The sequence below is a fragment of the Chrysemys picta genome, chromosome 10, assembly GCF_011386835.1.
Source record: "Chrysemys picta bellii isolate R12L10 chromosome 10, ASM1138683v2, whole genome shotgun sequence".
Taxonomy (NCBI): domain Eukaryota; kingdom Metazoa; phylum Chordata; order Testudines; family Emydidae; genus Chrysemys; species Chrysemys picta.
In genome coordinates, this window is record NC_088800.1 from 5,592,217 (window position 1) to 5,614,876 (window position 22,660).

Sequence of the window (22,660 nt, forward strand, 5' to 3'; positions counted from 1 at the left end):
CTGTATCCACACCACGGTTAGGTTGGCATAGATGTGGCCCTCTGGGGTGTGTATTTTTCACACCCTTGACTGACACAGTTATGTTGACCTCACTTTTAAGCATAGGCTAAGCCATAAAGTTACTACTTCAAGCTAGCTACACATTTCCCATTTAAAAAAAAAAATCTTGCTTCAGCTTTCATACAGATTTTGTTTGAGTGGTGACAGTTACCCATGTCTCACCTTTGGAAAACCATACCAAGAAGAAAAATAATTTGATCCCAAGGTGCAGAGTATATGGAAACTATTGTTGTTGCAGCCTCTTCTTGAATTAAACTAATGATCTTATTGTCAAAGGTGTACACTACTGTGAAGGGTTGTTACAGAGGGACACTCAAGAAAGTTAAGGCAAATCAAAGGTGTGAAGTCAATGTACATGCATTAAACCCCCAAGGGGATGCTCTCAATGTACTTTAGACAGGCATTTATGTCCTTAGTTCAAAGTTACAGCAAACTAGGGTTAAACTAATTTTTAAATTTATGTGCACTGACTTCACATTTTCAGTTGATTCACTTTTACTTTCCTGTGTGTTTCCATGTAGACATGTCTTCGGTGTGGCACTCATTCCTACTCAGTTGCAATTGGAATCAACTTTTATATATAAAAAAAAAAATCTTTAATGTATTCTGATCCAGTTTCTGACAAGTAACTATCTAATTTAAATCAGTTGACAGAAACTGCATGTCACAAACAATTTCTGCATCCATAACACATGTGGATCTATCTAATTAGAACTTCTGCATGCCAGTCACATGATCTGAATGACGTAGACAAACATTCAGAGAAAGCAAATATTAGATTTTCAAAATTATTTCAGTTCTAATACAGAGTGATTACCAAAACACGTAAGGAATGCTTTTTAAAGCATTCAGCCTGTGTCCCTTGAATAGGTTTAAAGGGTTCTTTGGAAATTCTTCTGGATACACAGACTGCCCCTCATCAGTAAAAATACATGTTATGGTTTGCCAGTCATTCTGTGGGACTTTTCATTAGGATGGAATACAAGGGAGCTACAGGTTTTCAAACTTTTTACAGCTAGTGCTATATCCAGAAAGCTTTGAAGAGTGACTAAGAACAGTCCAATGTTTCCATGGTATACAATACAACATGATGTACTAATAGTAAATATTAACTTACAGTTGACATGACCAGAAAAATCCACCATTTAGTTTATAATGGAGGTGAGATCCAGATCTGGGTCTGAATTTCCCTAAAGTTTGAGGGTGCTTTAAACCTGGTTAAATTGTCTTGAAAAACAAGCAAAATTTCACTTCACATGATGTTAGTCATTAATAAAATAAAAATAATGCCTACCTGTAATCAAGGTAAATTCCAATTTAAAAAAAAATCATTGATTTTTTCCCCCAGTCTCCAAGTTACCAACAATACACATAAAAGCAAACACTATACAAAATAAATAAAAAAAATTAAAAAAAAATCAAACAAGGGATTTTTTCAAGCTACTTTATCCATTTTCCAAAGATTTAGTTTAATCCTTAACAACAAACAACATATAAAGCCCTCTGTACTCTGGTAACAGTCCAATCCTTTAGCAACTAAATAACCTTCACTGAACAGCTGATCTCTCTTTCCCTTTGTTTAGAGCCTAAACAGTTTTGTATTCAATAATCTATTTCTGTGATGCAGAACTATATTTTCATTTCAAAGCAGAATGGGCCTTCATACATATATCACTAGATTTAGTGCATTAGCATTTCTTCTCCAGATACCCATGTTCAGATCCCTCATGTAAAAGTATCCCAATGGCTTCTACCCAGTCTTAGTGGATATATTTATACATTATAAAGCTGCGCCACCCAGCTACTGCAAACACAATTGTGTAATCCAGTGGTTCTCAACCCACAGCCCGGGGGCCACTTGTGGCCCAATTAGCACACAGCTGCAGCCCATGTGACAGTCTCAGGGCCATACAGATAGTATAAAATATTCTGTGGATGAGGCTCACATAACACAGAGAGTATCAGAGGGGTAGCCGTGTTAGTCTGAATCTGTAAAAAGCAACAGAGGGTCCTGTGGCATCTTTGAGACTAACAGAAGAGCTGCATATGCAGAGGCCCATAATGGTAAATAGGTTGAGAATCACTGGTGTAACCAGTTGATGGGTGGTCAACTTACCAGTTACAATTAATACACACAATAGCCCTTCTATTGGGTTACTATATATTTTACATACAAATAATATTTAGATGATACAGCACTTTTACATGTGAAGATTTGTAAAACATTTTGAACAACTCCCCCGACAGGTAGGTAAATATTATTTTCATAGCAGAGATGAGGACGGCAGGCACAATGGATGGAATGGAGTTGCTTAAGGCTACAAAGTCTGGGGCAGAGCCAGGATTAGAAGTAAGACATTCATGACTCACAATCTCATACACATTCCTTAGATATGGGGAGACAAGGAAGCAACACACACATACCAGGAACTTTGTCACAACCTGGAGCCAGCTTAATGGAGCAGGAGCAGAGGAGAGAAATAAAATTAACAAAACAAAAAATAAAAAAAACTCCCCCAAAAAGCTTGTTGGGATTAAATCAACCCTTTGGTATGAAGTTCACAAGTCTGTCTAGAGTTATGACAAACTATGCAACTTGCTCTTGCTGACTCAGCCACTGAATCAAATGAACCTCTGCTCTGCTGTGACTTTATATCCCACATCCAGCTATCCTCAAATGCCTTTATTTGAGAATCAAAACTGCTGACTCACAATACCCCCTCCCTCTCTCAATGAAGCACAAAACAGACTTAAAAAATCCAGGAAAAAATGCTGCTGGTAAAGTCTTTAAAAAAAATAAGTGCCATAAGAAGGAAAAAAAGAAAAGATATTACTCTATAGAGAATCGGGTGGACAGAATTGTTGTAGCTTCTCTGCTACCAAGTCCCACAGAGATGGTAAATTAAAATAATCTACTTTCCTGCACATTAGTTTCCTATGTATCATCTGGTCACTGACATCACACCATACTCTCTCCTGATGGAATGTCTCAGAATTGATTCAACATAGGCACAAGATCATAAATTAAGCTGACAGTAGATGAAGATCTATTGCAATTCACTCTCTTCCTGTTCAGGCATGACTGTATGGATAGCTGTGGGTAACAATGGGTTCCGCCTTAGCAGATGTTTGAGAAGAGTTACTAAGCAGTGTATTATTCCCTTCTCCAAAACAGTGGTTCATTCCCTGTGGGCAGTAACTGGCAGCACGGCTGGCATGTGCCTTCCAATGAACTGTCTCCTCAGAAGCAATATTTGTCTGAACTAATACTACTGAACATTTACCACAACAGAAATCATTTGGTCATGACATTCCAATGATAAAACAATATGCATCTAGAAAACACTTACAGCTGACTGCTCCCTCCAAAGAAAAACCTGTGGGAGGGGGAGAAACAAAATGAAAATTCTGCAAGTTAGAACCTGAAGTTGTCAGCCATTGCTCCTCCTAGGAGAGGAATTTTTGGCTGACAGCAGTACAGTCTGGAAACCTTATAAATCCCAGGCAATCCCCAGGGTTGCTTCTAGCAACAGTAAAGAGTGACTTAAAAAAAAAACAATGACATTCATATCCAAAAATTTGGTACCCACTCTATAAGCAACACCTCTCTCTTCCATGTATAGAAATTTCCACTTTTTTTTCAGTGTGTGTATCACAGGTATACAAATAAACGTAACCTATAGTCAGTTACACTGTTTTGCTTCTGGACAGCTGTGCTTCCTGGCTCATGCATGGGCAGGAAGACACTTTCTTGAACTGTGGTGGGCGGAACTCAAGTATACACCGGTTCCCCATGTCTTCCAAATGGGTGTTTACCAGTAACAGCAGCAGCAAAGCTAAAACTATAAATGAAAGATGCAGCAAGCATGCATCAGCAGAGAACTGGGTTCAAGCAAGTTTGGTAGTATTGTTCTTGGAGCCCCAAAAATTCTAAATGCAAGTAAAGTAAAGTGGGAATGGAAACATTATGGACTTATTATGCATAGGTGTGAATGACTATACCAGGTGCATAGCAGTAGAGAATCAGGCCTACACATTTTTCTGTGGTACTTGAGTGTGTAGAGATGTGAAAAAGAGCAAAGATTATCAATTTTGTCTGGTTGAGGATTTTGAGCTTTTTTCTTTAAACGGGAAATGGTAGACACTTGTCCATTTATCTTTTGGCGGTCTACATCAAAGCAAATCTGACCTTTTAATATATATGACAAATTAAAAAAATATTTTGTGGTATTTCTAAACAACAAAACACAAAGTCACTCTGGATTATGGAACTGTAGGATGTGCAGCAATTAAAATAATGAAGTACATTTTTGAAACTTTTCTTTAAAAAAGGAAACAATCTCTATTTAACATTGCTAAGATTTTAACCATTTCCAAGCTCAAGATAGTACAGCACTCACATGTATGCTGCGTGTATGGAGGACTGGAAGGAGTTCAGAATATTTTTCCTTTGATCAGCAAGGATAATATTTTTAAGACTTCAGTTTTGTTAAAACAAATGAATAAATAAAACTAAAAAGCATTCTTGTGACTTTACTGCTTACTAGGACAATATTTTAACTTGTGGGAAACCTGTGCCATTATTCTCATGATACTGAATCAATTACATTTCTAATAGAACTTTTATTTGTTTAGTTTTTTTTAAATATTTATACAAATTAATACAAAGTTTAAGTAATTAAAATATTTTAAAAGGTCTTTGATATAGTAGGTTGTAGCAGTATGGAACTATAGGGGCTCTGTTATAGTATCCCTGTTGTGATGCTGGACTCTCACATTTAATTCTATTGCTGTATATTGACTGTTTAAAACAGAAATTTACTTCTTTCCTTGCTTATTAAAATAAAGCCAGAGATTTTGTGTATAAAGAGAAATAGCCTTTTAGAGAGAAATGCACTATGAAATTAATCATGTTTATACAGTACTTCAGTATATATCCAGAAGAACAAAGCAATTAATCACAATGGAGTAAAGTTTCTCAGAAATAGTTGTAGCCTTGTTGGTCCCAGGATAATAGAAAGACAAGCTGGGTGAAGTAATATCTTTTATTGGACCAACTTCTGTTGGAAAAAAAAAAAGACACATTTTTGAGCTTACAAATAGTGTTTGCAAATTTGGTATTATAGGAAACAATTATATACATTTATTTAATGTTTAGACTGTAACTATCCAATTTAAAAGTGATCTGACAAGCTTTTTTTCCACTCCAGTTCATTATACTGTAGCTTACTTCGCTAAACAAAAAATAGTTTAGTTGATGCTTAATTTATTTATGCTTACTAAACAAAGCCAAAGTTGTCTTAATGATTTTACTGTAATTCATTTTTCAATATTTTGATATTTTGTTGTCACACAGGCAGAAGTGTATAATAAGACTTGCTACTAGCTGGAACATCAGTTTTAAGCCTCTGAAAATCCTTCTGTATCCTTACCAGATGGATAGGCTTTATTTTGTCAGAAGCAATGAATGATGTAGGTTTTGTTTAATTTGTTTAGTGTTTGTGCATATTTTTGTATTAGTTTGAAATAATTAGTTACTTAGGATTTTTTTTTTAAATGCATATACCCAGTCACAGTGGAGAAAATTAAGATAGTGTTGTAGATTCTGAATATCCATTATTTTGATATTAGATAATAAAAAAAGATAATATAACATTAAGTGTTATTAAAACTAAATTTCTAATGCAATTAAGGAAAATATCAGCCACCTGCAGATTTGAACTGGAGGATATGAACTGTGTAGGGTTTTAATTTGAATTTGAAGGATCTATTTAATAACAAAAGGTTCATAGTTAGCCTGGAATTATCTTGAACTCATAATGCCCAGCCTACTAAGTACCACACATATTTGAAAGACTGGTTAACCTGTTATCAACAGGGGATGAACAAGGAGACGGCTTTTAACATAAACTCTTAAGAGAGACACTTTTTTAAATCTAATTATATATATATATATAAATAAAAAGATCGCTATAATGGCTATTCAGCTATTTCAATTATAAAATTCCAATTTTCAGAGGCTTTAGAGTTTAATCTGGTAGAGTATTCCAAGCTCAGAGCTCCCATTGAAGTCAGTGGGAATTCTGTGTATGGAATGTTTCTAACCTGAGCTTAAAAAAAAAAAAAAAAAAAAAAATATGTATACAGTGGGAGCATTACTGAGACAAGCAGTGGGTTTTGGTTTGTTTGCTTTTTAAACCATGTTGTCTAAATCCACTTGCAGGAAGCCTAAAGACATGGTGGTAAAAAAGTCTCTGGTAGCCCTACACTTCTTAATGATTCCCCCACATAGAACAAATCCTCAGAGGCCCAGAATGCCAGGATCTGGCCCAACCTATCTAACTCTGTTACACTCTTTGTTTAGGACCATTTCGCAATGGCAAAAGAAAAATCATCATAATTTGGGGGGTGGGGGGGAGTAAAAATGAAAGAATGTTATAAAACGGACTTGAAGAGACAACAGCAGTGCTGCTTGGAGTCAAGGTGCCTTTTTATCCCCATTAGGCATAACACACAATTTTCTTGATGAAGATTTTGGCCCAGGATGTTTTGGCTAAGAGAAACCTGTGAGGTACATATGAAATGAGTCACTGTACAGTTCAGTTGCAAATCGTATTATGAATTCAATTCCAAGCCAATTCTGCATGAGATAATTTCCTGAACTCTTCTCTGGCCATCAAATACAGGCGACAGTAAGCAGAGGATCAGGCCAGCTATTCAGTGGCTTCTTTAACCCCATTTGACAGAATGAACAGGCTGCAAGGAGAGGCTAAAATATGCCCAATGCTGCAAAGGTATTGCTTTACTCAACATTTTCTCAGGAATTACTCTTAATCATGCACTGAATATGCCTAAGGACAGGATCCATTACACAAAGACTAAAAGAAACAATATTTGTTTACTTTATCTACTCGTTCATAAGCCGAATTTTTTTAGTAAAAAAGGGAAGCACCAGAGAAGGCTTATGAACGGGGAGAGGTGGAACACAGCCCCTCCCCGCAACAGAGGGGGCAAGGAGAGGCAGCACAGCCAGCAGAGAGAGAAGGGAAGAGGTGGGGCCAGAGTCTCTCTGCTTCTGGCCACGCTGCTCTCCCCCCAGCCTCCGAAGCAGCTGCAGCTCCAGGGCTGGCAGGCAGCAGCCTTGCCGCTTGGCCCCATCCACCAGAGCAGGCTGCGGCCGCACCACCCGGCACGGCCCGCCGGAGCAGGCTGCGGCCGCGCCGCCCAGCCTGGCGGAGCAGCTCCAGCCAGGTCAGAGACATCCTCCCCTGACCCACCCCAGATAAGGTGGGAAGGGATAGGATGGGGATTGGGGAGAGTGTAGGGGTCCGGTCTAGGGGTGGGGTCATGTGGGGGGTGGTCACAGGGGTTAGTCCGCTGACTCCCAGCTTCTCCCCCCCAAAAAATTTCCCCACCAGTTGCTGTCCCAGCCCGTCAGGGTAAGCAGCTGGCATGCCGGGACACTTTGTTTACTTAGGTTTACCTCCGTGCCTGCAGACGCTCGAGGTAAACAAACCATCTTGGCCCACCAGCAGCTTATCCTGATGGCCCAGGAGCCAAAGTTTGCCGACCCCTGAATTATAGAGTCGGCTTTTGAATGGGTCATAAAAAATTTCCATTTTTACTTATCCATCTTGCGGGGGTTGGCTTATAAATGAACCGGCTTATGATCGAATATATATGGTATCTCACCCTGTGCCCAACTCTGCATTGTCAATGATACTGCCATCCTTTATACCCTATTTCTCTACTTGTTTCACAGGGCTTGTCTTCATTACAGGGGTAAGCTGACCTAAGTTACGCTAACTCGAGCTAGTGACTAACGTAGCTTAGGTCGACTTACCCCAGTATCTTCAATGTGCTGAGTCGACAGGAGATGCTCTCTGGTCAACTTCCCTTACTCTTCTCATAGAGCCAGAGTACCGGGCTTGACTGGAGAGCGCTCTGCCATCGATTTAGCGGGTCTTCACTAGACCCGCTAAATTGATCCCTGCTGCATAGATTGCAGCAGCATCAATCTCCCTATAATAGGAAACAGCCCACAATCACCTGTGGCCTTTTTTCCATGCCACTCTCTATGCATGAAACACCTTTCCTGAGATAGGAGAAGATAGTGGCTTTGCAGACTCTTAAATCCCTCCCAAGACCCACTTCTTACACAATGCCTCCAAGAAGTGTGCTAATTAAATCTTCTACTTATTAATTCTTCCTTTTTTATTTCATTCAAAAATATTTTTTCATCATACTGTCATTAGCCTTGTTCAGTAAGAACATAATCTTATTGATGGTGCCCCTCTCCATTCTCTTATCTCTCACCCTACTGTCCTGTTACCCCTTGTTGCATCATGTGTGAAGTTGGCTTGGAATTATTTTCTTGGAGCAGAGATCATTTCTTTTACCTGAATTGGAGGAGCTCAGCATACTTTCAGATGCTGATAAAGTATATTCTTCTGTACATTGAATATTCTGGAAATCCATAAACAAACAAGAATCTAACTTGAGATTTCAATTCAAATCACCTTTAAGTCCAAAGCAGACTGTGAAGAGTTACAAAGGGATCTCACAAAACTGGGTGACTGGGTAACAAAATGGCAAATGAAATTCAACGTTGATAAATGCAAAGTAATGAACATTGGAAAACATAATCCCAACTATACATACAAAATGATGGGGTCTAAATTAGCTGTTACTACTCAAGAAAGATCTTGGAATCATTGAAGATCGTTCTCTGAAAACATCTGCACAATATGCAGTGGCAGTCAAAAAAGCTAACAATGTTAGGAACCACAAGGAAAGGGATAGATAACAAGAAAGAAAATATCATAATACCTCTACACAAATCCATGGTACGCCCACATCTTGAATACTGCCTGCAGATCTGGTCCTCCATTTCAAAAAAGATATATTAGAATTGGAAAAGGTACAGAGAAGGTCAACAAAAATGATTAAGGGTATGGAACAGCTTCTGTATGAAGAGAGATTAAGAAGACTAGGACTTCTCATCTTGGAAAAGAGAAGATTAAGGGGGGATAGGATTGAGGTCTATAAAATCATGACTGGTGTGGAGAAAGTGAATAAGGAAATGTTATGTACTCCTTCCCATAAAACAAGAACCAGAAATCATCCAATGAAATTAATAGGCAGCAGGTTTAAACAAACAAAAGAAAGTACTTCTTCACACAACACACAGCCAACCTGTGGCACTCATTGCCAGGGGATGTTGTGAAGGTCAAAACTATAACAGGGTTAAAAAAAGAACTAGATGAGTTAATGGAGGATAGGTCCATCAATGGCTATTAGACTGGATGGACAGGGGTGGTGTCCCTAGCCTCTGTTTGCCAGAAGCTGGGGGTGGATGACAGGGGATGGATCACTTGATGATTACCTGTTCTGTTCATTCCCTCTGAAGCACCTGGGATTGGCCACACTTGGAAGACAGGATACTGGGCTAGATGGACCTTTGGTCTGACCCAGAATGGCTGTTCTTATGCAATTAAAACTTTTGTATGATACAATACACAAAAGTGATACCAAATGAGTGTCAGTACAATTGTAATTGAAACTTGACATTGTTTTTATATTTCATCAGGAAGGCCCCACACTTTTAGGCACTCCACGCAAGTCCAGATTATAGTGTCAGAGAAAGGGGAGTATCGATTATCTACTTAGTCAAGGTAAAAATTAAACTTTAGAATTGCCCCATTAGTAGGCAGGCATTTTGGTGGTATGTCTGATGAGCAAGCACAGTAATCTAGAGAGGTCCCAAGTGCTACCTCTGTAATTAAAAATGCAAGTACTTCAGCAATGCCAGACATTGCAGGATGGCTACTTGGTCCAGCCTCAAGTGTGTGTGGTGGTGGGGGGGGTGGACTCACTAGATGACCTCTTGAGGCCCTGTCTAGCCCTACATTTCTATGATTAATGGCTGTTTTCAGAAGGGAACAGAAGTCATCTTGGGGAAACACAAATTAACCTACTTGTCTCAAATGGCAAAAAGAGGACAGTGCTTACTACCAACGTTACAACAATCCAGTACATGGTTTTAGAAGATCTATTAATACCATATGCGTTCATAACCAGTCTCTTTACATGTAGTCTAGACCCCACAAGTTTATCCAGATTCTCCTTTACAGACCCTTTTGTGCATAGGTATTCTTGCAAATATAAGTTTATCCAATTTTCTGAGGCTATTTCAATATTTAGACATGAACTATGGAGTTTACTTGAATTAATCAGTTTAAATTATAACTCAACATTATACAGATCCTTTTATTTGATAGTTTCCAGTGAGCCCCAACAAAACACCTAGTAAACATTAGTGAAAGATTATCTTGGAGGGTGTAACTATACCAATCTCCTTGGAGCCACCATGCACTGCACAGGTGTTGCCTCTTGGTGTAACCAATTTTAACTAAATCACCTTCAGCCACTTTTATTCCAAAGCAAATATTCAAACACAGACTTGCACTAAAATAACTAGACTGGGTTTAGGAAAACAGTTTAGCTGAATTGGTGCAAGCTTGTTTGTTAATCAGCCCTTAGGGTATATCTACACTTGAGGTTAGGGACGCGATTCCCAGCTCCAGGAGACATTCTTGCACTAACTCTCATTAAGCTAGCATGCTAAATATAAAATGTAGCTAGGGTAGTGTAAGCAGTAGGATGGGTTAGTTGCCCTGAGCATGCACCCATCAGAGACCCTTCAATGTACTCAGGGCTGCTAGCCTGTTCCACCACTTGCACTGCCCCAAGTATGTTATTTTAGTACACTAGCTCAAGTATGTCTCCTCAAGCTGGCAATCCCACCTCTATCTCTAGGTGTAGATTTACCCATAGTGTGCTGCTGCTGCTAGTTGTGCTGGGACTTCTGCTGTTGTGTTTCAGATGAGTCATTACTGCAGTGCAAAATTAAGAGGACAGAAGTGCTCAGGAGACATCAGGAGCTAGGAGTTCTAAGACAATACTGTGCTTTCATTTCATATTTTCCATCACGGGACTATCATGTGGCAATCCAAAAGACTTAGTCTTCACTAGAAAAATAAAAGTGTTTTTACATCAAGATACCTATCTCGATATAAAATCCTAGTGGAGACAAGGCACTGTAGTTTTTAGCTCAATTTTACTAGCAGAGGTCATCCCTATACTCCTTCACCTGGGGTTTACCTTGACTAGCTACATCAAGGTAAAAACAGGTAAAAACTATTTGTGCCTTGGCTCCACTAGAATTTTACATCGAGATAGCTATCTCGATATAAAAAACACACTTTGTTTTTTGGAGTTAAGACACAGCCTAGGAATCACATGGAGTCGCTTTCTTCTAACAATAAACAAGAAACTTTATTAGAATAAAAAGTATTATCTCTAAAACTACTCTCACTCTCTCTCTCTGCTTCACTGAATAGGTTCTGTCTAGGATGCTCGATCCAGCCTGGCCTTAAGAATGAGCATATTTAACCTCACATGGACCTGGAATGCTTCCAAAGTTTCAAATGGAGGAAGGGAATGCAGAAGTTTTAGGGGAATGAAAAATTGACATTGTTTCCTTGTTTCTCCTGGCTATCAAGCCAATGAATTATCACAAATAGTTTAGTAGGAGAAAGAAAAATTATTTCCACTGTGATTAGTTAGTTTGCTTATTTTCTGTTTGCTTGTTGCCCTCTCTATCTAATCTCTGCTCCCCACTTCCAGCAGCACTAGAATAAAACTAACATGAATCTGGTCAGTATTGCACTAAGTTCCACTGTGGTGTAGCTACTCCCTCGGGTAGCAGTGGATGCAAAGAGTACAGCAGTGGTGCAATCCTCCCTCCTAGGAGACTTTTATTTTTAACACTGCCCCGAAGAACAGTGAACAGTTTGGCAGAGGACCTGCACCAAGTTTTCATAGTATTTGATGGGCTGACAAGTGCATTGGGGAGCCCCAGATGAATCTGAAATAGCCTGGGTGAATAATTAAAATAAACAATCCACATCCTGGGGAATGCAGCACTGGTTGTAGGCAACAGCCCCGGGAATTCAGGGGCTAATTGTTCAGTGTACATACCCTTAAAGCACACTACACTAAAGCCACTTTTATACCACTGGTATTGTAAAGGGGCATTACTGTAAATGAGAATCAGGCTTCGCAATATATATTTTAAAAACTTCACTATACAACAGAACAGGTGAGAGAAAGAGAATACAGGAACAACCAGGACAATGGCACTGGACTGGCAAGTATGTGTACGAGGCCAGCAAAGGAGTAACTACTAGGGGCTCAAATGACCAGCAACTGAATAGGCCAGGACTGCATAAAACTTGCAAATGAACTGTCAAAAAGGTAATAATCTTACAAATACGTAACACCTTTCTTCCCCAAAACTTTACAAGTGATATGCATACAACACTACTGAAATTCAGGCACCTCTGCTGCAGTAGAAAGCAGGCATTAACCAATCATGACATGGCAGAACTTGGAAAGGAAGGGTTAGAAGGCAAAAGGAAGTGTAATATGGTCTCATAAATCATAGAAATGGAGTAAGATTGGGGATTCATTCCCAGCTCTGCCTCATGCATCAAAAGTCACACCGGAAATATCACAATGAGGGTTAGTATTTGTTGGGAGGATTGAGTGTTTTTGATTGGTTAATTGTTTCTGTGTAAGTATGGGCAGGTTGCTGGATTTGCTCTTTATATTAAATTGTGTCATCAAAAGCACCTAGTATACCTCTTAACCTCCCAAGGCTTAAATATGAGATGCAACATATAACAAAGATCCAAAATGACGGGGGGAAAAACACATAACAAGTATTACTACAAGAAACTGAAAAGGGTGAGATCCAGATCTTCAGTGTAAACAACATTTTCTATATAACCTTAGTTTCATGACTCTATTTCTGATGTAAATAACTTGCAACAAGAGAAGTGAGGGGACTCCAAATCTGAATGCAGTGTTATATGGAAATTTGCAACTAAAAGAAGTAACATCCCTTGAAAGTAGGAACATTGGAGAGATGCAATTGATAGGTGCTTTTAAATTTTAGGTATCAAAATAAAATAAAAAAATTACCTGTGCCTCAGCTTCTCCTCTGGGGAACCTGTAAAATGGGGATAACGATATCCACCTCTCACAGTTGTGTAATGTTACATCAAATTATGATTTTTAACCACCATGAAGGTCCTCCAACAGGAAATGTTATATAAATATCATTATATTAATCTTTACCAAGCAATCCAGGGCAAACCCCATGTGACACTTAGGCCAGAATTCTCAGAAGAGCTCTACACCTGCTGTCCAAGACAGATTTTCAGAAGAAGTCAGCTCCCATTTAGGCACCAAAGTAGTTAGTTAGATTTTTTTTTTAAAAGATCAGCACAATGCACACTAAGTGCTTCTGAAAATCTGGTTATAAATGTCACAATGGGAGCTACCGGCTGCTATGTAGTTTTGAAAATCGGAGTATTATATAGGTAACAATAGAAGCTGAACTCATTTGAAAACCTGTCACCAATTGCGGGTGTCAGGCCCACATGACTAACAGGACCTCCATTTCAGGTGTCCTCTGAAAAACCCACCCCCAAACTTCATTTTATCTGCCTAAGAAAGCAGAGGGGCTGAACTGACCTTTCTGGGGCAGCAACCTGTGATTCCAGGGAATGTAGGTATTTCAAACCTCCATTTATCTCTCTCATAACCTCAGGCTAAGAATGAAATGATGAGTGCAAACCTGTTGTCTTTAGCAAACTTTTTGTAATACTTCATTCTAAATACAGGCTTCTCAAGCAAACATTTCCTTACCCATAAATTCACAGGTAACCCATAATTAAAGTGTAACGGTTTAAGGATTGCAATCTTTGTTGTTGTTAAATGAAGAATCAAAATCAGTTAGTCAAACCTCTCGTTCCACCATGTATAGCTATTTCCCTCCTGATTTTTTTTTTTTTGCAGCGTTTTCATTATACCCAGGAAAGCTCAGATGTAGTATCTAGTTTCCACAATAGTATTACATTTAAGCAAATGTGACAGCTGAGGTGACTGCAGTCCATTTTAGTAAATCTGTCTTTCAGTCTATCATACGATAAAAGGGGGAAAATGACACTCCGATTTCCACTGCAACTTACTTTTTCTACATAGGTATATAAAATTTTCCTATTAGAAAAGAAAAATTTACTTGACATTTGTTTAAGTACTTATTCTACAATATATACATTAAAACGATACCATTAACTTGGAAATCACATTTCCATCTGAACATTTTGTATCTACTAGAATTACAAACTGTAACTTAAATTATAACATTTTCTCAATTTTTTCACCTTGTTTACTTTATGCATCTCTGACAAAATTTTGCGTCACCAGAGACACTGTCCTTTCTGAAAAGACACACATCAGCAAGGGAACAAAAAAAAAATTGTTTTTTTTTTTTTTAATTAGGCCATGATAAAAGGCTGCTCTAACAGAACCTGTGTGGTTTTTTTTTTTTTTAAACGACAGGTATTTGTTTTTTTAAATCATGTTGACAGTACCCTTTAACACCTGCTGTGTGCATTTTTTTTTTAACCGAGATTGAGGAGTTCCTGTAAAATAACAACCTCTCACTTTGCATTGCTGGAGTCCTAAAGAGGGTGCAAGAATAACGTTTCCCATTATCCCCAGACTCAGAGATTTAGGAGCACAATCCCCATAAACACAGCAGCAGAGCAAATAGTGTGTGTTAACTTCACCATCCCTATCCTCCTTCTCCACGCCAAGCCAGAAGGAACACCCAAACCCCAGAGAGGCGGTACTCACTCCGCAGTGCTGGTCCCATTGATGGTGGAACTATCTGGAGCCGGGTTCAGCTGAATGGGCATGGGCTTCTTTTTAGGCATTTTAAATAGGAATAATGGAGCTTAAACTTCCGAAAATCCCCTTCCTGCTCCGGCCAGCTCCAGGGGGCTCCCTCCCGCTAAGCAGAGTTAGGGGCTCCTCCGGCAGTTCCCGCTGCAGCCGGGCTACAGGGCGATGTCTCCAGCAGCTCCTGCTCCTACCAGCCAGCCGGCTCTCCCTGGCTAAGCAGAGCTAAGGGACGCTCCTGGTCCAGCAGCGCCAGGGGCCACTCCCCGACTGAGCAGTGAGGAGTTCCCCGAGCCGCACCGTGGTAGCAAACACTGCCCGCTCTCAAAATGTGTCCCTCTCCGCTACTGTGCATGTGCGAACTCCTCGGGCGCCCCCAGTGCGCAAGTGTGGCGCCGCTGCACATGGGCACTGGGGAGTGAAGCTGCCTGGAAGCCCCTGCCCTTCCCCTGGCCTTCGCCCTTAGTTTCCCTCCAAGTGCCCGGGGGAAGGGGGGTGAGCCTGGCGCCGGCGTAGCTGTGGAGGGCAAGTTACGTTTTCCTTTGGGAACCGGGCAAATGCGGGCTTGGGGCTCCCGGGCGCCCTTCTGCTCCGGATCCCATGCTGCTACGGCCAGGCCACGGAGCTCAGGGTCTCTGGCCCTTCGTTCTCACTAGTGCATCCAGTGCAGCGCCGCGCCTCACCCGTTTCCCATGGGCAGAGCCCCTAGGCGGCAGGAACTAAGGGATGGGAGTCACTCACTTATCGTCTTCACCCATCCACCCACCCCTCTTGTTCACCCCCGGGAGGGTGAAGGGAGCTACAGCCCCTCCCCGAGTTTCGTTGGGAGACGCTGCTCGCTCCTCGACCTCCTTCCTCCCCCTTCCCCAGCCGGGAGTGAGAGCAGCAAGCAACCCTCCTGGAGCACAACGAAAGGCCCAGCCAATGCAAACGCCTGCTTGGCTCCCGGGGGTGCCATGAAATCAGGAGGCGGGTTAGACTCCGAGCGCCTGAGCGATGGGCTCCATCCCCTGATTGGCAACAACTGCAGCAGCAAAAGCAAAACACAAAGGAGACAGCAGTCACGTGGCTGGCCTCCCTGACTCATCTTCCCCCTCCTCACCCCAGCCAGCAGGGCAAGCCTGGCTGAGTGTCCCCCCCCCCCCCCCCCCGCCAAGCTGCTTGAAAGTCTCTCTTCTCCCCCCGCCCCTGTCTGGGGTTCTCGGCTCAGTGTCCCCCCTGCAACCCTAATTTGAAACCTGTGACCTTCACTCCTAACCCTGTTCTTCATTACTTGTCCCCCCTATTCAGGTCCAGTGGTCCCTCCTGCAAGGCTGGGGGAGGGGCCTTTAGACATGGGCGGGCTTTGTGCCCACCCACCTCCCAGGATCCCAATAAGGCCCCCTCTCCTCGCGCTAGGCAAGCTCTTCTTTGCTCGGCCAATAGGAATGCAGAGGTGTATCGGGCAGAGCCAATAGCAGGGCTGGGAGCTTCCGCAGCACTTGTTTCAAACTCATTCTTTTCATTGAAACAAACCTGCTCAGGGAGCGGTCAGGGGAAGGAACCTCTGTGCTTAGGTCAGAAGATGCCTGCTGCAAATTTCATCATGATCTGCCTAGACTCAACTTCACGGGTTGACATGTTACGAAGGCAGGAGCAAGCCCCTTGTGACATCAGTAGACACAGGGCTGCTCAGATATGGGGGGGCTGTTGCCCCACACGCATTCAGGAGATAATTATCCCCACAGCCAGCCCAAGGTTCAGGCTGCAGCAGGAGTGCTGAAGAATGACCACCTGCGATCGTTCCCTGCTTTCAAGAAACCAATATGAGGTGTTGCACCACAAATATTGCTTACATTACCCTTAAAACTTTCCTATTTTTTCCAATTCTCCAATATTTTGGGGAATGGCAGTATCCCAGTGTGGCCATTTAATCCCACTTGTCTGGGGGAGTCTTTCCTTTGCCTACAATGGACTTTGGGTCAGGTTACCAGGTAGGGCTCTACAGGCTGTTACACACAAAGGCTGATTCCTCTGTGAATGCCTTGATCTTACTAAATTTCTTCAGGGTGGCACTTTTCTAGGACCTTTTTCCCAGAACAGCTTTTGAGGAGCTCTTGGTCTTTTTGTGCAGATACAAGCAACTGCTGCCCTTACGCAGCCATTTCATAGCTGTGTGTCTGCTGTGCTGTATGTCCTTCTCTTCCAGCTGGTAAGTAATCTTAGTTCCTGTTTACTTACTCTTTAATATTTCTGAGGGGGCAGAGTCTCACAAACTTGAGTATCATCCGTGAATTTAATTGATGTGATGTTTACTCTCTCAAATCATTCCAATTTAATCCTTTGTATTTATCATAACTATTTGTATAAACCCTTCAGTGCACATAAACCCAAACCAATCTGAACAATTTGTAAGATTTGGCTGCCAAATTTTATTATAGAGCCATGCTGCTAACATCCATCATTTAATTATATAGTGACTTTTTAAGAGATTTTTTTTAAAGATCTATTCAAGTGATATCATCATAAGACCTAATCACATCAGCCATGCCATCAGGGGCTTGTTAACCTGCACATCTACCAATGTGATATATGCCATCGTGTGCCAGCAATGCCCCTCTGCCATGTACATTGGCCAAACTGGACAGTCTCTACGCAAAAGAATTAATGGACACAAATCTGACATCAGGAATCATAACATTCAAAAACCAGTAGGAGAACACTTTAACCTGTCTGGTAATTCAATCACAGACCTGCGGGTGGCAATTTTGCAACAAAAAAGCTTCAAAAAAAGACTCCAACGAGAAACTGCTGAGCTTTAATTGATATGCAAATTAGATACAATCAATTTAGGCTTAAAGAGAGACTGGGAATGGCTGAGCCATTACAAACATTGAATCTATCTTCCCATGTAAGTACTCTCACACTTCTTATCAAACTGTCTGTACTGGGCTATCTTGATTATCACTTCAAAAGTTTTTTTTCCTCTTACTTTAATTGGCCTCTCAGAGTTGGTAAGACAACTCCCACCTTTCCATGCTCTCTGTATGTGTGTATATATATCTCCTGAATATATGTTCCATTCTATGCATCCAAAGAAGTGGTCTGTAGCCCACGAAAACTTATGCTCAAATTAATTTGTTAGTCTCTAAGGTGTCACAAGTACTCCTGTTCTTTTTGTGGATACAGACTAACACGGATGCTACTCTGAAACCTTTTTTTAAAGTGTGATACCTCATCTACTTTTGAGCCATCATTAATTTCATCCCCCCTCCCGATCTGTTAATTAATGCACATACTTTCTCTCTAATGCTACTTTCCCCCTTGACAAACTTTAAAATGTTCATCTTAACCCCTGTAGTTCAGCTCATTTATGTTAGTGGTGAAAGACCAAGTTACAACACATAATCTGAACATTTCTTTCATGATGAATTAGAAAGATCTCCAAAAATATTATGGCCAAGAATAATCTAGATATCATGCAGCCATTGTGCTGGCACTGTATGTGATGGAAACCACTTCAAGCCAGGGGGTGCTGCACCCCCAGGACCGCTAGTTCCTGCATCTATAACTTATTTAAAAAAAAAAAAGTTATAAAACTTTTTATAGACTACAACAGGTTCCAAAACCTTTGTTAAAAGGCTATGTATCTGACTGAAAATAGTTCTTAGACCAAGATTCCTGTGCAGTGTTTGAAACCCAAACATTGGAGCACTAGGATGTTGAAAGTGAAATGAATTAAAAGTTGTAGAACTGATTTTTTTCCCCATGCCCTACACTTAGATAAATGCAGAAAGTAAAGCACAGCCGGGCTGCAAGAGCAGTGCTGAAGAACAGAAAACTTGTAACCTTTCCCTGCTGTGAAGAAACAAGCATGAGCTGCCACCATCACAAATATTGTTTAAATTACACTTAAAACTTTTAATTTTTTCCCCAACTCTCTAATTTTGTAGCGAATGGCGGTACCCCAGTGTGGCCATTTATCCTGCCATTTAGTTCCACTTGTCTGCGGGAGTCTTTCTTCCTTTGCCAACAATGGGCTTTGGGTCAGGTCCATAGGCTGGGACACAGAAACACTGATTCCTTTGTGAATGCCTGGATTTTACCAAATAGGAATTAGGAACAGTGTTCCTGTCAGCTAATTTCTAAGTTATTACCTGCAAAAAAACTAGAGTTTTCAGGTGCCTAAGTACCCCCTGGAATGGAATCATGGTTAAAGTTGCCTCCCCCTCCCTCAATATCCAAAATGGTGCCACTGGTTAAAACTATAAGTCGAAAGGGGATTACAAGACAAGAGCAACGAGCAAAATACGCAGAAACATATCTCTCTCAAAAGGAGAATGGGCTATGTCCAGTGACAGAGGGTGAGATTAGAGGAGGACATGATTCCCATCGGAAGTCACAAAAATGGATCAAAACAATATGAATGTTGTGACTATTATGGAGTTATGAGCGTTGGATGACATGATAGAGCAGTTCATTTCATGTGATATACTCTGAAATCTGTGACAGAGCAATGTTATATGTATTTTAAAAACATTTTAGCATTTAAACGTTTCCTTGTAGCAACCTACTTTGCAGTGTCAATGCTTCCAGAAAGACAACAGGAAACCCACACAATACAGCTCTGCTTTTTCCTCTCTGCTGCATTCTAATAATTTGTTGGCCAGTTTTGTTTTATTTTTTTAAGATGTTCCAAATAGTTATAATTCATAAGGGTGAATATTAGGGTCCCATGTCACCAGAATATCCTGTAGGTTAATGGTTGTTTGAAAGGTACAACAATTAAGCTAATACTTAATAAATTAAGCAGAAGAACATCACTGTACCATAACTAGATGAAAGCCATTTAATTTGTGCTTTGTATTTAAAACAGGATTACAAAAGGAACTGTCAACATCTAGTAAATTAATGTGCTATTGGCATGTAACCTTATGTTTATAATTTCTCAGAAATACTGTGAAATGGAATTATGAGGATATTAGTAGCAACTACATTAGCAAATGTTTCCCATAAATACTGTCTCTGCATATTAGCCTACACTATTAAATCAGTGTTAAATGAAGCACAACTTATTTCGCTCCCCATAGAAAATCATTACTCTGTATACTTTATATTTAAACTATTGTATTTATAATTAAAACATTAGCTTGAATTTGGGTATTAATGTTTGCTCCACATAAATATTTGACATAAAAATAAAACCATACGAATACAATTAGAAAGTAACTCATTATAAATATGAAAATGGGCATGAAGACCAGATACAAAGATTGCTGTTATTGGTACATTGCTTTAACTATATTGAATAAATACACTCAATGAGAATTTGCACTAAATGAAAGTTACAATCTTTATTATTTGTGTACAAGTGATGTTTTATATGTATAAAAAGTTCTTAAGTTTAAATATGAGGACATATTTAATTTCAAATGAATGAACAGTTCTAATGCACTGATAGTTCTAATCATTGTGTTCTTGAAACTCTTGTGGTTAATGTAGAGCTGCCATAATTTAACTTTCACGGTATTTGTTTTCAAAATTCTGTTTGGTTTTTTTAAGACATCATTATAGTGAACATAAAGGCATAACCAAGATAGTATTATCTATTCAATAGTAAAAAGAACAGGAGTACTTGTGGCACCTTAGAGACTAACAAATTTATTAGAGCATAAGCTTTCGTGGACTACAGCCCACTTCTTCGGATGCATATAGAATGGAACATATATTGAGGAGATATATATACACACATACAGAGAGCATGAACAGTTGGGAGTTGTCTTACCAACTCTGAGAGGCCAATTAAGTAAGAGAAAAAAAAAAACTTTTGAAGTGATAATCAAGCCATTACAAACATTGAATCTATCTCCCCTTGTAAGTATTCTCACACTTCTTATCAACCTGTCTGTACTGGGCTAGCTTGATTATCACTTCAAAAGTTTTTTTTTTTTTTTTTTTCCCTCTTACTTAATTGGCCTCTCAGAGTTGGTAAGACAACTCCCACCTGTTTATGCTCTCTGTATGTGTGTATATATATCTCCTCAATATATGTTCCATTCTATATGCATCCGAAGAAGTGGGCTATAGTCCACGAAAGCTTATGCTCTAATAAATTTGTTAGTCTCTAAGGTGCCACAAGTACTCCTGTTCTTTTTGCGGATACAGACTAACACGGCTGCTACTCTGAAACCTATTCAATAGTGTTCTGCGGTATGTTGCTCTAGAAAAACAAGAATAGATTGAGAGAGTATAATTTATAGAAAAAATCATTCAAAGCCAGATATATTAGGAATCTCAAAATTTAGCCTCACATTACTTCTTTTAATAGCTTTAAAGCTTAAACCAGTTGTTCCCAAACTGTGGGTTGCATCACCAGCAGATAGGGTTGCAGCAATCCCTAGTATGCAGAGGTTGCCATTTTGCTCCGCATTGTGTGATGTCGCATGTATGGTTATTGCGAGGTCATGATGCATAAAGAACCGTATTTCTACCTGGATAGTAGTATTCTTCGATTGACAGATCTGTACCTACACTGGGGGTTAGATCAGCATAGCTACAGCACTCCGGAGGGTGTTTTTTCCACATACCGTACTGACATAGCTATGTTGACCTCCCTTTTAAACGTAGACCAGGCCAATAATTCCTAACTCCTAAATCCTGATTCACCTTTGTTCCAAAGCAGGGAGGTAATCTGTACCAGCCCTTTTGCTGGTGAAGACTACTTCGCCCTCTGTGGTAGCTGCAGGGCAGTGGCCAGCTCCTGGCCACCAACTCCTTGCCCCCTTGAGCCAAAGGAGGAGAAGCCAGACAAGGGCGCCCCAGGAATTTTCCATATGGTATGCACAACTGAATGTGTTGGAGGGGCTGCTAGAACAAATTTCAGTGAGTCATGTTGCGACCTGGGAGGTGAGGTCGCAGCACCACTCAGATTTGGCCCACCAGATCCTTGACAGAGGGGCCACCAGTCAAAGATGAGTGGGTGCTGCAACCCCACATGCCAGGTGGCAATGCCCCTTGGTTTGGGGGCCCTCTCAAATGAGGAGCCTGGGGCAAAGTGATCCTTTTGCCTCCCCAGGCAGCCTGCCCCCAATTGGCAGCCCTGCCAATTATACTTAATGTGAACATGGCTGTGGATGCCATTCAGGGGTCCTAGAACTAGGGGTGCTGGGCATGTAGCAGCACCCCCTGGCTTAAAGTGTTTTCCATCATATACAGGGTTTACAGTTTTGTTCAATGGCCTTCAGCGCCCCCACTATAAAAACTGTTCCAACGCCACTGATGCCACTGCATCCAGGCAACGGCTGCTCTTTCCCCACCCCACACAGACTCCAGAGACATAGGTGGCCTGTGTGGGACAGATACCTGTTTAATCCATTATTCACCTTTGCCCCTCTGTGCCAGTGCACAGAAAGGCTCACAATTGAGCCCCTGGATTCAATGCCCAAATCTACTTTCATTAATTATAAGGTGACCAATCCAAAGAACTTATAAAATACAGTATCTATTTCAATAACAGTTTAATTTTGAAAAACGGATACTGTCTCAGGACAATGAAATCTTTCCATTGACTTCAATGGGCTTTGGATCAGACCCTCTCAGTAGCACATTTTCTTCTAAGACTGATCATTAACTATGCTGTAGGCTTTGAAAAGAATTTCAGTGTTTTTTCTTAATAAATGAGGTAAAGCCTTAAGGCTAACACACTGTACTGTGGAATCCAGTTAACACATCTATAGGGCTTTTTGACTATACGTAAATGGGTTCTATCTGCCAGTATTTTTAGGATGTCGGTCTCTAAAGCATTCTT

The 22,660-nt window shown here is 40.5% G+C and overlaps 1 protein-coding gene across 2 annotated transcripts in view; it reads right to left on the reverse strand.

Moving 5' to 3' along the window:
• Window positions 1–17,464, reverse strand: part of MAP2K1 (mitogen-activated protein kinase kinase 1) — a 65,174-nt gene extending 47,710 nt beyond the window's left edge. The window contains exons 1-2 of one of the 2 annotated variants that reach the window (XM_024109143.3): window positions 14,830–17,464; window positions 3,411–3,437 (exon numbers count right to left, since the gene is read on the reverse strand). In XM_024109143.3, the coding sequence (XP_023964911.1) occupies window positions 3,411–3,437; window positions 14,830–14,909 (107 nt within the window). In that variant the 5' untranslated portion in view covers window positions 14,910–17,464. The remainder of the gene's footprint in view (window positions 1–3,410; window positions 3,438–14,829) is intronic. The other variant, XM_024109144.3, reaches the window with a different exon arrangement.
• Window positions 17,465–22,660: the final 5,196 nt, after the last annotated feature.